We start from the raw sequence: 16648 nt of genomic DNA, 5'->3' as shown, positions 1-16648 counted from the left end.
AAGAGAAGGACTAAGAACTGGTGGCCAGGAGCAGACTTGCAGAATGTGCCCTTTGGAGATGTAATTTATTATATATACTGGAGTGGGTTTTTTGTTTGTGTGTTTTTTTTTAAAAAAAAGCTAAAGTGGATAAAAAGAAATACTTTTAACTGATGGTATATGGAGGGGATTATAATCAATGTAATGAAACAAGTTGTATGAATTGTTGAATGTGAGACTGATGATGTGCCCTGTAAACTTTCACTCAATCCACAATAAAAACCTTAACTTAACAAAAAAATAAATAAATAAATAAAAATAAAATAAAATCAGATTGTTGTTGTTAAGTGCCGTCAAGTCAATTCCGACCCACAGTGACCCTGTATAGGGTTTCCAAGGAGCAGTTGGTGAGCTTGAACCACCAACCTTGCAGTTCAAATGACTTTACAATCTGACATTATTAGCCCACAGTGCCACACCAGGACTCTGATTACAGAATCACAATTTCTTTGTTTGGAGACCTGCTAGTTATATTCATACCTAAGGACCCCAAAGGCACCATGGTGCTTTTCTCTTGCTTTACATATATGGTTCCTCTCCTTCCAAACTTTGCTCAGCTGAGCCCAACTCCATTTCTTCCCTACTGCGCTCAACAGCTCTATTCACCCATCTTTTAGAACACTCATGCTCTTTCAACTCTCCAACCAGAAGGAAGCTCTGTATATGCTATTGGTCCCAGAATCCTTATGGTCTAGGTGGTAACAATCACAAAGTAAGCACTGCCTGAGCCCAGCAGGAACAACACCTCTCTGGAACAGGAGAGGCTAAGGAAAAAAAATGTCCTTTTGCTGATATTTGGCATCTAACACCATCCCATTATGCTCACATTAATAAATCTCAAGGTAACACTAACTTAAGGTAATCAGTTCTGCGACTCAAAGATACAGCTGGGTAAGATCCTGAGGACATGATCTATCCCAATGGCTAAAGTTTCTTTAAAGGATGAAGGATTTGGAAACACTATTAATGAAGATGACTCTGGAACTTAGAAGTGAAGTCAAGTCCAGAGATGAAGGTGAATCATGTGCACAGTGGCCCAACATTTCTGAGAGGAGTGTTATCTCTGCAATAGAATTTTCCATAAGAACCCTGACAGGAAGTAATTTTCAACCTAGTAAAACTATCACAGGCAAGCGTGTGTGTGCAAACAGAGAAAAAGTCATCAGATCTGACGGGTCAGATGAGTGAAAGGAAAAGGAGAATCCCAAAAGGATGCTGAGGGCAAGTCTCAGGATGACAGTGTTCAGGAGGCAAAGGGACAATCAGAATGGACTGGAGAAAGAGAAGGGCTCAGGAAAAAAACAGAAACAGATTCATTGACAGGTCTGGCAATAAGAAGGTGTTTCAAAAAGTTCCTGGAAAAATATAATAAAAGATAATGGAACTTTCCCATAAATTTTTTGAAGTTCCCTTGTGTATTATAAAACTATACTGAGAATAGCAATATCAAGTTGGTGAGTGTGGGGAGACTTAAAAAACTAACAAAAAATTCAAATCTTTTGGCTTTGAGTTGCTTCTGACTCATAGTGACCACCCACAGGACTTAGTGGAACTGCGCCATAGGCTTTCCAAGGCTATAATCTTTACAGGAGCAGACGGATACTTCTTTCTCCCCCAGAGTGACTGGTAGGTTTGAACCACTGACCTTTCAGTTAGCAGCCAAGTACTTAACCACTGGGCTAGAGATAGACCAAGAGTCAAAAAACCTATAAATCCAAGAAAGAAAACAGGAGAATAGTATGCTGTTTGTCCCAGCAGTGACTATTCATTCCCATAGTCCTAATAATGTAAAATTGAATAAAAAAAAAAAAAAACAGAAAGATAAATGTATGTGCTCGTAAGTTCTTTAAGAGTAGAATCCTCACCTGCCATAAGAGAAAACTACAAACCATTTATAAACAGATAAACCAAGTCTAGCCCTATGTTCATAAATACAAAGGGAAATACCAGAAATAGATGAAAAGAGTTGAGAGCTGCTTCTAGAGAGTAGGAAGTGGTTAAAGTTGGAAGCTTAAAAAAAAAAAGGTGAACCTTACAGCATTATTTTTCAAACTATGAAAAAGAGTTAGTTTGATAAAAGACACATTTCCAGTGGTTATGTTTTAAGGCTTTACCTTTAAACCAGTCATTAAAAACACTTACCACTGAGAAACCATTTTGTCACCAGTTTTCTTTCGAAGCAAGAGAAAACTCAAAAGGCCTTAAAATACGGTAGCTGTGCTGTGATCTCCAAGAAGCTAATATAGAGGCTTGTTTCATAAGAAGAGTTGAGCAAACAGATATAATTACAAGAACAAAAAAGCGCAGTTGCTGAGACTGCTTTTGTACAAATAAACACCTCACAGAACTTGGTTTCTTGGTTTGGAGGTTTTAGAGTCATTGTCTCACAGAATATCCAAGTTAACTGGCCTAATAAGTAGTATGTTGTATAGTGCTTGAGGTCTTAAAGCTTGCAAGTAGCCATCCAAGATACAACAATTGTTGTCTACTAGTCGGCAGCAGTAGAGAAAGAAGAGTCAAGAGGATGAAATACATGAAGCTGACTAATTTCAATAACAATTGCCCTCCTTTGCCATGAGACCGGAACTGGATGGTGCCTGGGAACCATAATGACTGTTTTAACCAAAGATTCCATAGAAGAATGCTGATAAGAAGGGGGAAAATACAAAAGAGAATTTCAAATTCTTATGGACTCCAGACTTTCTGGAGTCAATGAGGCTGCATGAACCCAGAAAGAAATTGTTATACCTTTCATCAAAAATACCCACTGAAGTCTTCTTTAAACCAAACAACAGTTCAGCTTAACGAGTAAAGAATGTCTTGTGGTTCTGATGCATAATGACACTTTATAGGGCTTCTGAGGAGCAGTTGGTGGACTTGAACCACCGACTTTACTGTTTAAACCAACCTGTGGTTCAGTGCATATCCTAGAGCACCACACTAGGCTTCTACCTTGAGCACCGGGCTCTTTTTTAAAACATGGAATCAAATAGAAATTCAGCATTGGGCTCTTTAAATAGTACATGGGATCAAATTAACAACAGCAACTTGAAAAATAATATAGGCACAAAGTGACTAACTTGCAAGTTTTCAAGATGGAGTTTAATTTCAGAGTGTGGGGGAAGGTAGAATCTCCATTGAATAGTTTTCATCTTGTCTAGACGGGTCTGGTGAAAGGAGAAGGGGATAAGATTCTTATGACTCAATAGTGAGTCACTGTTAACCATGACTAATTCAGACTATCCCAACTGTAAAGAAAGAAGTTTTGTAACAAAAAGGAGGGAGTAATTAATCTTACAGTCCCAAACAGAAGACCTTAGGACCATCAAGGAAGACAAAGCATGACTGGAATATGGGACCCTATCCAGAGAAGTAGCGACACCAGAGATGGAGACATGGATAGATAGAGCAGCTGAGGACTCTCAGACTCATGGAAAGAGACAGGCTGTGTGCTGGCAGCCAGGAGGCAGGTGTGCAGAATGTGCCCTTTGGTTGTTTAAATGATTATATATTCCTTAGTGTTTTTGTGTACATCAAGGGGGAAAAAAAGGGGCAAAGAAGAAAATACTGTTGTATGGTGATGTATGGAAGGGACTGTAATCATTGTCATGAAACAAAACACTACAGGATGAGTGCAAAACTGATGTTCTCCCATGTAAACTATTCCTCAATGCACAATAAAAGCTTTAAAAAAGTAAGGATGGTAAGGTGCTCTATAGCACATAGAAATAAGTGAAAGAGAGATGTGACTGGACACCTGATGGAGATCAAGCTCTGTATTATAGGACTTAGATGTGTTGTTTACACATTTAATCCTCAGAATAGCCATGTAAGACAGGTGCCTGCCTGTTTAAGACACATGCTCAAAATCATAGACTAACAAGTGGGCAGAACTAGATATAAAATCCAGGGGCAAAAAAAAAAGGTCTGAATTTGAGCAAGAGTCTCAATCTAACTATCAATACATAGATAATGCAGAGGACAGAAGAATTGGTTAGATGGTACCATAGAAGAATGACCAGCAAATTAAGCACTCCAAAATCCTATAAGTTTGATTTTTTTACATATAAACTGTAAGAAAAAATAAAGAGGGGAGAAAGAAGACACCACTTGGGTATTAAATGAGATTTAAGTAACACAAGCCAGTTTCCTGGGAGTAAACAGTAAAGTTATAGAACGGAAACATGCTCAAATGCTGACCAAGAGAAAGTTCAAAAATCAACCATCAGCTGGAAAATTGATGCTTAGTTTTTTGGTATTCTCAAGAGTCAATATTGGAACACTACCAGGAAAAAGGTTCAACAATCAACAGTACTCCTCACAGTAAGATGTGCACTAAGGAGCTGAAGCTTAAACTTAAAACATGTTGTTGTTGTTAGTGCTAGCGACCCTGTATAGAGTTTCCGAGGAGTGGCTGGTGAGTTTTAACCACTGACAATGACGTTTAAAGCAAAGTGCCACACCAGGACTCCAGGATTAAACATAGAGGGCTGCTACCCAAGGACACTGTGATCTTGCCTGACAATGCACTCCCGCATACCTCTGTCCACACTGATGACACTATACAAAAACTTTGTTTTGAAGTGTAAGAGCATCCTCCCTATAGTCCTGATCTGGTGCCATCCGACTTTCACCTGTTTGGTTCCCTGAAAGCAGCCCCTTGAACCTCTGATGAAGAAGTGAAGACAGCAGTGCATCTGTGGCTTGCAGATCAGTCTAAAACATTTTTAAAAAAGGGAATATGAAAACTTGTTGACAGGTAGACAAAGCATATTGAAAAGCAAGGAGATTATGTTGAAAATAATGTCTTTGTCTATTCTAAAATTTGATTAAAATAAATTCTACAGCCAAAGTGTGGATAATTTTTGACTCACCCTTGTGCAACATCTACTTTTATGTATGTTTGTGTTATAAAGTGTGAAGGAAGTTCTGTTCTGTGCTTTTGGTTGCTGTAGGTCAGAATGGACTCTGTGTGTTTGTGTGCTGAGGGCAAATGCAGTTGTGTTTGCACAGTGACAGAACTTTCTCTGGGTCCCCATAACGTGCTGGGTGTGGTTACTACACATCTGTCAATGCCACAGTCACTTCTACAGCAAACAGCTTTTATACACCGTTCGCCCAGAGGAGGGAAGCATTCTAAGTTCTAACTATCATGTTGTCCTTCTGCCAAATGGAATATTCTCTAAAATCCAATACCATGAAGTAGATTCCATCACATGGTGGCATGCTATCAAATCAGTTTCAACTCATAGTGACCTCGTATGGGTTTCTGAGGCTATAAATCGTTATGGGAATAGAAAGCTTTATCTTTCTCCCACAAGTGGCTGATAGATTTTAATTGTTTAACCTTGTGGTTAGCAGTTCAACTTCTACCCTAATATGCTACCAGGGCTCCTATTCTGACTCATGGAGACCCTATGTAGGATTGCTGAGGGGATAAGTCTTTTTTTTTTTTAAATGTTTTATTACGAACTATGTGATAGTTTACATGGGAGAACATCAGTTTTACATTCATCCTATTGTATATTGTTTCATTGCCATGGTTACAATCCCCTCCATTCATCATCAACCAACCAAAGGGTATATACCCTACAAGCCTGCCCTCCCCCGGTCGTCAGCACACAGCCCCTCTCTCTCTCTCTCTCTCTGGGTCTGAAGTCCCCAACTGCTCCATCTCTCCACGTCATCATCTCTGCCTCCATCTCAGGCATCACTGCTTCACTGTGTAGGGTCCTGCTCTCCACTCTTCTCCCTCCAAGGACCTCCGCTCCTAGACTGCAAAGTTAGTCACTCCCCTCCTTGCTACAAAACGTCTACCTTTACATTTCCAACCCTCACAGTCAGTCCTGATAATAATTATTCACTACTGTATCACAAGAGACCTATACACATTTCCTTTAATCAGCCCCACCTAGACAGACTGGATACTACTCAGTGGGGATTCTACCTTCCTTCACGCCCTCTGAATCTAGGTTCCCTCTTGAAATATAAGTCTTAATGGAAGTAGACAGTCTATCTTTCTCCAATGGAGCAGCTAGTGGGTTTGAACTGCTGACCTAGCAATCAACAGCTAACCCACAACACCACCGTCTTCTTTCCTCTTAAACATCCCTCTTTTATTCAAATATTCCAGACCCACCCCATTTCAAAACATACTTTCTCCAACTGCCGAATACAAAACGTAAAAAAAACAACAAAGGGCCAGAAAGCTGAAGATGGGAATAGGAGGGATGAATAAGAACAAAGCAGCTTATTAAACACAGAGCACTGCTACCAAAGGACACTGTCATCACAGAATAATGTGATGAAAGCCACAGAAGGAAGTTAAGATCATTTGGACCTCCAATTTTTAAGTTCCACAGAAAAGCTACAGAAAACCCTACTACGACCCTGCAAAAAAGACTGAGCAGGTTGTGAAATGATCAACCTTTATGGGGGAAGAGGAGTCTGTTAAGTGTCATTTTCACTGGTTCCAAGACAGTGGCCCATTCCTAAGCTGGAGCCTTACTAAAAGAAAATGAAGCTACCATCAGGCCACAGGCACTTTTACTGTTCATCCAAGTGCTTTGAGAGCTCAGAACAGGTGTAAAGGAACCATGGGAGCAGTAAAGCTGGCAGGCAGAGGCCAGAGTATAAAAGAGCCCTTCCTAACCTGTGATCATTATTCTTCTGGAAAACTCATTCATTTTTTTCACTGATAGTACAAGTTTTCTGAGGTTGCACGGTTCATATGATCCGGTAATAGAAAGCACACTCACTCTGTGTTCCCTTCAGAGTAATTTCACCTAAAATGAACCTACAATTAGGAGTTTGTGGACAGCTGCCATCTTCAGTAAGTGTGGAGGTGGTGGTGGTGGTGGTGGTGGTGGTGGTGGTGTGCTGTGGAATCAGCTCTGACTCACAGAAACCCTGAGGCTGTAATTCTTTACTGGAGCAGAAAGCCCACTCTTTCCCCAGCAGAACAGCTGGTAGTTTCAAATTGTTGATCTTGAGATTAGCTTACCAGTTTGTAACCACTACGCTACAGAGCTCTTTGGGCCTTATTCAGTATGAGGCCACATTCACGTGAGGCTCACCCTCAGGGAAGACCCAATGGGTATTTTAATCATTTAAGTAACTCAAAGGTCCAGGACAGAGTGCGAAAAAGCATGGAAAAAAAATCAAATTCCTAAAAAAGATGAGACTTAGTGGACTGATAAGAGACTATGACCCTTGATCCCCCTTCAAACCTAAAATGGAACTCACTACTGGGAATCACCATGAAAGAAAAAATACAGGCCCCTAGAATGAACAATAATAGCCAGGAGGAATGTGCTGCTCAAAACATTCAACTATACAAGACTTAAAAAAAGGGCAGCATTTACACAGAATTAAATTCAGATGTCAGGCAGTGAATGGAAAAAGGGAACCTGGGTGGAAGCAGAGTTAAGTGCTGACACATTCAGGAGACTGCAATCATCGTCAGGAAACGATCTATGTATAAATTATTGAATGAGAAGCCAATTTGCTTTGCAAATTTTCACCTAAACCACAATAAAACTTGCTAAATAAATAAATAAATCACTGCACACTTGTTTGTCACTTGGAGAACAACTCTGTGTTTGCTGGAAGGACAATAAAAAGTGCAGGACTGAATGGCAGCAGAGCCTAAGGGCTCAAGTGGAGCTCACTCTTCTGCCCTGGCTGATCATGCTATGAAATGAGCATGCAGAACTCTTATAAACTGGGGACAGAGGTCTTTAATCGGAGTCTTATTTAAGGCCCTGGTGGGGGGGAAGCTGTGAGACACTGCTTTCAGGAGCTGCCAACTCAGTTCTATGTCAAATCGTCACTTTCTAGACACTACTGTGCACCCCCCACCCCGGGCTCTTTACAGACCACACCTCAGCTAACTGGCAGGTGAGCCACCTGGGAGACGGTTGCATATCCCTAAGTCAGGATGCCAACTGGGGAGAGTTAGAATGTCATACTCCAGCTCCCCTGCATTCCACATCTCTAGAGTCAAACTATCACAAGCCCTGACTCTAAGCCATCAATTCTTTTCATGCCACTCCTCCGTTATCAGCAAATACCTTTGTCTATTTTCCTTCACCCTGACAAACTCCTTAGCTCTCTGCAATCCTACTAAACCATCCCAATTTTTGCAAGCTGACTCTTCATTCAGTTCTCACGGGAGCAGTCAAGCAGGGTGGTCCTACAGGAAGCCCCAGGAGAGCACCTTTCGGGTGATTGCATAGTGTCCTTTGAGCTCATGCAGGGCCCACTTGATGTCCTGACTGCTGAGCATCTTGAAGTCGGCCATCAGGAGGTCAGCAGCTTGGATGAAGCAGCGCTGGTCAAGAGGAGCCAGTTTAGAATATTCAAAAAAGTCTATTTTAGGCAACTGAAAGAGAGAGAAGCATAAATTTAGCAGCTAGACAGTGCACTGCCCCAGATGGGGATCACACAGAGAGTCACATATTACAGAAAAGAACTGTCTCACTCAGTGTCAGAATTACTCTGGAAGGAGGTGCCTAGCCTGTGACAGGTAAGAGGGAGTGGGGCCCAGACAACAAACAGCTTGTCTGGAATCCAGAGGTATACCTGGGGATTAGAACACAATGTTTTAACATCTTCTCTCCATCAAATGTTTAGAAAAATCTGTTTTTCCTGCTACAGTAAAATATGTAACAGAAATCAGGAAACAATCTGTGGGGAGTGGAAGATCAAGCTATAAACCCTAATGAAGCTAGTGTGAACTCATTTTTTCTTCACCATTCAATACGCTAAATGTTAGGTTCGATCACAAAGCAGGCAATAATTAAGATTTTAAAAAATTAAACCATTTATATCCTGATAAAGGATTTGGTTACGGGTGTGTGAACTGTGCTTCAGGAAGGCTTAAAGGGAAAGGGGGGAAAAACTATCATCAGATATTGAACTTTAGTTAAATAGCTGCATGCTATTGTATGAAGGAAGTACATTGATGTTTGCAATTTACTTCAAAATGCCTTTTAAAAAAAAAAGGATGAACAGAAGGAAGGATACATAACAAAGAATTACAGTAAAATGCTAACATATAGTAGTCCTGGTGGTAGGTATATAGGTTTTCAATAAAAGATGTTAACTATAAGGAAGCTTCAAAAGGTTTATGGGAAAATGGAATGAAAAAACAATGAAATTTTTACATGAAATTCCTGAAACCCCCCTTTTTTAGAATTCAAAGCACAACTTCAAGTTAATTTTAACTGTTTCAGCCATGACCTGCAAAGCTAAATTGAAACAGGCCCAAATTTCGTAACTTTTCATGATCTGGTTAGCTAAGGATAAGACAAAAAGTGTTGCTACTAGGGTTCCAAACAAAACATGACTAAATAGGTCGCTGCTGTGGTCAGTTAATGGCTACAGATAGGTTTTCATAGTAACACATTTGTCTTACTCTCCTTAGGGTTCCTTTTTTTTTTTTTTTTTAAAAAAAAGGCCCAATCAAAACAGTGGTTTTGAGGGGATCTGCTGGGCCAATTAAACTCAAGGCAGAGAGGTCGACTTAGGTATGGCAACTGTTTTAGAATTCCAAAAGGTGATCTTGATAAATTTTCTCAAAGGACACAAGATCACAGAAGCTCACTAGAAAATAAGGTTTAAAAATCTGAAAATGGCATTGATGATAAAAAGTTCAAGATAATTTCATTGAGGAATTCTCTCCCTCACAACAATAACGATGCACCTGCTCACTCTTTAAAAGTAGCAAGGGCTGTCCTACAATTTTGTTGGGAAACTTTACCACATCCACCCTGTAATCCTGACCTTGCCTCTTCAGACTTCTTTTTATTTCCTAAACTCAAAAAACACTGAAAAGGAACTCCATCACTAAGGACACTAAAATTGCTATTTTGATGTGGTACACATTGAAGAACACTGAATTCTTCAGGGAGGGGACAGAGAGCTAGACCAACTTCAGAAGTTTATAGAGATGGAGGGTATGTTCAGCAATAATAGCTTCACATTTTGATAGTTCTGTTTAATAAAGGTTACTATGATTCTGTAGCACTACTTTATTACTTGCCCTCATACATATTCTGCACTCCTACTTATCCCACTAGTCTTTAAAACTACCCTGACAGGGCACTTTCTTGCCCTATAGATGCTGAAAAGAGTAGAGCATTTCCAGGTAGAGACAGCAAAACAAGAGCATAACACTTGCCTTTGTCTCATCTTGGCTGGCAAGCAGGCTGCTACTGGGGTTTATAATGACTCTATCCTCTCTCTTTGGATAATCTGGGTTTTCCAGAAGAAAATTACAGAGTCTGCAACAACAAATGATGTTACTTTCATGCTGCTTCCAAACCCCACACCTGCCCAGATTCCAATGCAATATTCAAAACAGAAAATACCAATTCACGTGTTGTAATCGAACTATCAAGGTGTTAAATATTTGTAGCCCAGAAAATTTAAACAGACAGACAGACAAAAAAGTCACTGACATGGACATTCTCATTTTGCTTGGTAGCTGACCAAGCAATGGGCACATAGATGACTGCAGGCTCCTCTGAGGTTTAGCTGTTAGATGGGAGCTAATGCAATGAAGTCACTGAAAATACGAATGGTTAAACTGTGGAATTAAAAAATTTGGATGAATAGTAATTATTGTTGGTTAAGAAAATTATGAACAATTAAGTGTGGAAAAGCATGTTTTGTATTCACAATTAAAGGTTTGCTAAGAGAGTTAATATATGAAAATAAATGGCTTTCTGTTAATAATACCTTTTTATAGCCCTATTTAATTATACACATTCATCAGCAATACGCTGCATTGCAAGGTTGGTTTGAACTGCAAGGCTGGCGGTTCAAGCTTACCAACCACTCCTTAAAAATAGGGTTGCTATGAGTCGGAACTGACTCCATGGCACTTGACGACAAAATCAGCAACTTGAGTTCCACTCAATTTCACTCACTACAGGCTGAATGAACACACCAGGTTTTGGTAAGCTCAAACTCTCCTGGTACCAAACCCATTAGCCATGTCTCATTATTATTATTATTATCCATTTCTGCAAACAAGCAGAATACTTTCTGTTATAATGGCTTAAGGAAGACTGTGCCATTAACATCCTGACCAAAACATGGGTAGTCTCAATGTTTCGCAACATCAAAAATCTTCTTTCCATACCCAGGAAGTTAAATCCAGAAATGGTTTGTATATAAAGGAGGATTCAAAAAGTTTGTGGAAAATGGAATAAAAATACAGCGCAATTTTTTCCCTAAACTTTTTGAAGCCTCCTTAATAGAGTAACAACCAACAATAAAACCAAAGGGCAGCATATGCTCAGGAATACAGCTCAGAAGGCAGAAAGCAGCAGGAAAGGACAAAGGCAAATGGCAAACACAAGGAAGAAGTGGGAAGAGTGTTGTTACACTGTGAAGATTATGATCAATGCCACAAATGAACGGTAAACCAATGTGCTCTGTAAACTTTCATACAAATCACAAATAAAAAAGTTTAAAAGATAAATTAACAAGACTTGGAGGTATACTTACACATTCAAGTCATAATAATTCTTCAAACGGATTACTTCCTCAACATACCCATTTGCTACATCTGGAAATCTTGCTTCCTGGCAAGGCATAAGAAAATTATTTGTATCATTCATTGGAATGGTTTCAAATAGCAGTAAAAACCAGAATACACAAAGGAAATAAAATGACTATAAAGACTGAAAGGCAGGAAGGTGTTGTTGTTGTTATGTGTCGTGGAGTCAGTTCTGACTCACAGCAACCCTGTACAGGGTTTCCAAGGCTGTAAATCTTTATGGGAACAGAAAGCCTCATCTTTCTCCCGTGGAACAGCTGGTAGTTTTGAACTGCTGACCATGAGATTAGCAGCCCGATTCGTAACCACTATGCTACCAGAGCTCCTTCGGAAGGTGTAGGCCTGGCTTAAAATTCAACACTATGTCCCCAGCTTACCTGTCTACATAGAATAACCAATCTAGAAAGGTCCTTAGAGATCATCTGGTCTTCTGCTCTCATTTTGCATATCCATCCTTTTTCTTTCAAAAAGTTTTGAGCATTTCTGCCCAGACAAAATTACTCCAAAGACAAATAAGCTTTAACCTAGTGCCCACCTTCATGGTGTGCATGAACATTCTGGCCAATGCTCTTAATAGCATCGCTATTGCCAAGTGGCGAGGGAAACACGAGGTTCTGATCCAGCTGTGCTCCAAAGTCATCATCCAGCTTCTGGCTGTGACGATGAAGCATAGATACATTGGCGAATTTGAAATCAATGGGAAAATTGTTGTGAACCTCACAGGCAAGTTAAACAACTGTGGCATGATCAGGCCTTGATTTGACCTGCAGCTCAAAGACATAGAAAAATAGTTTCACTATATTGATGACCTCAGCTGGCATCATGTATCACAAGGAAGCAAGTTGAAAACATACAGGAGTGAAAATCCTGGGGGTTTTTTTCTAAGGGATGTAAATACAAAAAAATAAAATGCTTCAATGGACCAAAAAAACCCCTAAGGAACTTAGTTCTCTCTGTAACACACTCCATGATAGTGAACAAATTATTAACTCCACATGGCTTGTTTGATTCTGACTCTTATCAACCTAGTACAGGGTTTCTGAGGCTGCAAATCTTTCTAAGAGCAGAAAATCTCATCTTTCTTATGGGGAGCAGCTGTTGGGCTCAAACTGCCAAAGTTGTGATTCACAATCCAGTGCTTATCCTACAGAGCCACCATGTTCCCATATGGCTACTGAACACGTAAAATATAACAAGTGCTATTGGAAAGTAAATTTTAAATTTAACTATACAGCATTCAAAGAGAGTCACGTGGGGCTCAATGCTACCATATTGGACAGCATGATTCTAGATAATCCAGGTACACTTGGAGTATATTTGGAGTCAACTCAAAAGTCTTTAAAAAAAGAAACAAAACTGTGGGGACTGCTGATATGACAGCACAATCTGCAGCTAGAATCCTAGAAAACTTCCCAGGGGTTAAATATTTAAACACACACATGGAGTTCTGGTGTGGTGCTGCAGAATAATGCACTGAACTGCAATGTTGATTTTAATTGCAAAGTTCAAATTCACCAGCTCCTTCTTGGAAGCACTATACAGGGTCACTATGAGTCTGAACTGACTCAACTGCATTTAACAGATACATACATACCTCTTTAGGAAAATATTCAGGTAGTACACACACACACACACACACACAAAGTTTTTGGAATGAAAACTCAATATATCTAGTTCTACAGTTTGTTTATTCAGTAAAATTAAACTTACCGTTTCTTTCACTAACAATGCAATGAGTTCTTGATCTACTTCAGAAGCTCCTTGTCCCCAAATGTTTTCCAAATTGGGCTCCTGAGATCCTTGCAGTGGAAAGGCTGGCCCTGGCTCATCATCATCTATTGCTAATTGTTGATCTTCAAGTTCTCCTATAGGATGAGCAGGCTGAGGAGAAGAGGGACCTGAAATCCCATCGTGCTGGGGTTCTGGCCTGGGGAAAGCTGGCCTGGAAAAAGCTGGCCCTGGGAGTTCATGTTGATACAACAGTGGACCCAGTTCTGCTTCAGGATGCCGTTCCTGAGGGACAACCTGGCTTGCTCTCTCACGATTCTCTTGGTTTAGAGACTGGAGATAAGGATGATTTAACCAGCAGTCTTCCTCGATGGCCTGATCATCTCCAAGCTCTGTCTCTGAGTCTTCAGATGACTGGTTCAGAGGGTCACTTTCTGAATAAAGGTTACTGTTTTCCAAGATGATTTTTCGTTCTGATATAGGGTTGATAATGTCACTGTCTACTTGGCTATGACTTGGTCCAGGTTGGGGTTCTCTTCCTCTTTGGCCACTTGATTTAGTGAATTCAGAGACTCCAGGAAGTCCAAGATTCAGAAATTCATCGTAGTCATCCTCAGAATCATCCTGTGCCCCAGAATCAAATAATGGGTTGTTACACACTGAAAAATAGTTCTTATCTGATTCAAAAGCTGCTCTAGACTTTTTGTGCCTTTCTTCTCCCAATCTTTTCAGATCTTGCCATTGGGCAGCTGGTTTGATGAGATTGGGTCGTGATGTCTGAGGTTTATTTGTCTATGAAAAAATGAAATTTTAATAATAATAATGGTCAATTTCTCCCCCCTAGGTCTATGCCGCCTTCTGTACTTACTCTGAGCTTCTGAGATAGGAAAACTACAAAAATATAAACCAACCCTTCAAATAAAACGTATTCTTCATATTTATCTTAACACTGAACTTTGATCAAACTATAGTAATTTTAAGAATAAACATGTCGATATATAAGTTGAAACTTGAGTTACAGTTTAAAGACAGGCCAGATAGCATCCCTCAAGAAAGTTAGAGTCCACTGAAAAGTTACTATAGACAATAAAAATAAGGTGATGGAATATGATAAGTAACATAAATAACAACAGACTTCTAAGTAAAACACATGAAAAGTTACAACAAAAGAAACGTCATTTGCAAAAGCAAAAACAAATAAAAATTTAAGAAAATGTTTCAGATTTATATTAAGAAAAATTCAGTACATCTTGGCTAAGGAAGAAATATAAAAGCTGACTAGACTAACTATAAAGATAAAACTTGTTCTGAGTTAGAAAGGATCAAAATTATAAAGACTGTAAGTATAATAGCAATATTATACTCATTACTTATCTACCTGCCTATCTCTCTTCGACTCAATTTTGGTACTAGAAAACCTGATTATAAAAATCATATAACAGAATAAACAAGACGGCGGATCGGGTGGAAGTACAGTGAGGAGCTCCATCAGCAACACAGAATACTGGACCAAGCAGATTCAGGGGATGGCCACAGAACTCTGAATCACATATAAAGGATTATTTAAAAAGGTTGGAAGACTTACAGCTAGGGGAATTTGTAGCAGAAGCAAGAAATCAAGTGATTTCTAATTCAAGATGCTCAGCTGCTACGGGAGCCACCATATTGGGAGAGTCCAGGCGGGGGGAGGATCAGAGCAGCCACGGATGCCTGACAGAACCACAGAAATAAAAGTGTGGACATTCTTTTTTTTTAATTTTATATATTCATTGGTCTCTCGCTGTCTACACACCTCCATTCAAGTGAGTAGAGGGGGTGCCTGAGTGAGTGGACACCCCACCCCCACCCCAGAGGGTTCCACTACATATGCGTATAGATCTGCTCAAAATTTAAAGGAACAGTTTCCAATTAAAACCAAATGGCAGAGCAAAACGGCCACAGCCGGCCCTAAACTGTTTATCACTAGGAAAAAAAAAGACCTGAACAGGGGTTTTTGAGCACGAAAGGCAGACTAAAAAGGACTTACGCTGAAAAATTAAATCCTAAGTTACATCATAACGACCAACTGTGGCATCATGAAATTTCTCAAGTAGAAGAGTGAAAAGGGAAGCCCATATCCTGATCACATCTACCTGGAGGCAATCAGAAAGCATAAAAAATACCAAAATACACACCCATCTAAGCATTAAGGCCATAGCTAACTCCTGGATATACCCAAATACCAGAAACTGATGACCGTATCAGCACATGTCCAGAAATGAGATCAAGTGACTGAGGCAAATGAGTTGGAAGTAGACCTACACTACTGGAAGATGGGAAGGCTTTGGAAATGCCTGAGAAGGAATTCAGAAAAATGATTATAAAAAGTACCAAACCACTTTACAATGGAGTTGAGAAAAACAAGGAAGAAGTCAGGAAAGTGCTACGGGAACAATCAAATAAGATAGATACAGCATTGGAAACAATTCAAAACCTACAGAAAGAGGTGCAAACAATTAATAATAATATATCAGAAATGGATAATACACTGAAAAGGCAAAAAAACAGAAATGAAGAAATAGAAGCCAAAACTAGTAAGCTAGAAGATAAATCTCTCAACACTACTAAGACAGAAGAACAAACACAAAAAAGGATTAAAAAAAAAAAATTCTAAAGAAGCCCTAAGATTCATGTTGCACAATATGAGAATTATCTGTATTCCAGAACAAGAAGAAACACACAAGTTCACAGAGGAGATAGTAGAAGAGCTTCTGGAAGAAAATTTCCCTAACATCCTGAAAAGCGAATAGATAAACATTTAAGAAGCTCAACGAACCCCAGGAAGGATAGACCCTAAAAGATAATCAATCACCAAGACATATAATAATCAAGCTCTCCAAAGTCAAAGTTAAGGACAGAATCCTGAAAGCAGCTAGGGAAAAGATAAGTGTAATACACAAAGGCAAGCAAATCAGATTAAACTCAGATCTCTCAACAGAAGCCATGCAAGCAAGAAGGCAATGGGGAGACATACATAAAACCCTGAAAGAAAAAAAAAACTGCCAATCAAAAATCTTCTAACCAGCAAAGGTGTCAATCAAATATGATGGTGTAATCAAAACAAGATGGCGGATCGGGTGGACGTATAGCAGAGAGCTCCTCCAACAACAACTAAGAATACCCGACGAAGCTGTTCAGGAGATGGTCCCAGAACTTTGAACCACATATAAAGGAATACGTAGAAGTTTGGAAGGCTCACAGCTGGGGGAATTTGTGGCAGAAGCAAGAAACCCATTGCTTTCTAGTCCGGGACGCTTGGCTGCTCCAGGAGCC

At 39.7% G+C, this 16648-nt stretch overlaps 1 protein-coding gene across 4 annotated transcripts in view; it reads right to left on the bottom strand.

Moving 5' to 3' along the window:
- Positions 1-16648, bottom strand: part of RNF216 (ring finger protein 216) — a 156731-nt gene that overhangs the window by 126801 nt on the left and 13282 nt on the right. For 2 of the 4 annotated variants that reach the window (XM_006859771.1, XM_006859772.1), the window contains 2 exons: positions 10223-10325; positions 8258-8422 (listed from right to left, as the gene is read on the bottom strand). In XM_006859771.1, the coding sequence (XP_006859833.1) occupies positions 8258-8341 (84 nt within the window). In that variant the 5' untranslated portion in view covers positions 8342-8422; positions 10223-10325. Of the gene's footprint in view, positions 1-8257; positions 8423-10222; positions 10326-11556; positions 11634-13318; positions 14129-16648 lie in introns of all 4 variants that reach the window. The other 2 variants (XM_006859769.1, XM_006859770.1) reach the window with 2 other exon arrangements.

The sequence above is a fragment of the Chrysochloris asiatica genome, unplaced genomic scaffold (assembly GCF_000296735.1).
Source record: "Chrysochloris asiatica unplaced genomic scaffold, ChrAsi1.0 scaffold00034, whole genome shotgun sequence".
Lineage (NCBI taxonomy): Eukaryota > Metazoa > Chordata > Mammalia > Afrosoricida > Chrysochloridae > Chrysochloris > Chrysochloris asiatica.
The sequence above is the reverse complement of the archived record's forward strand: the minus strand, read 5'-3'. Positions and strand labels throughout refer to the sequence as shown.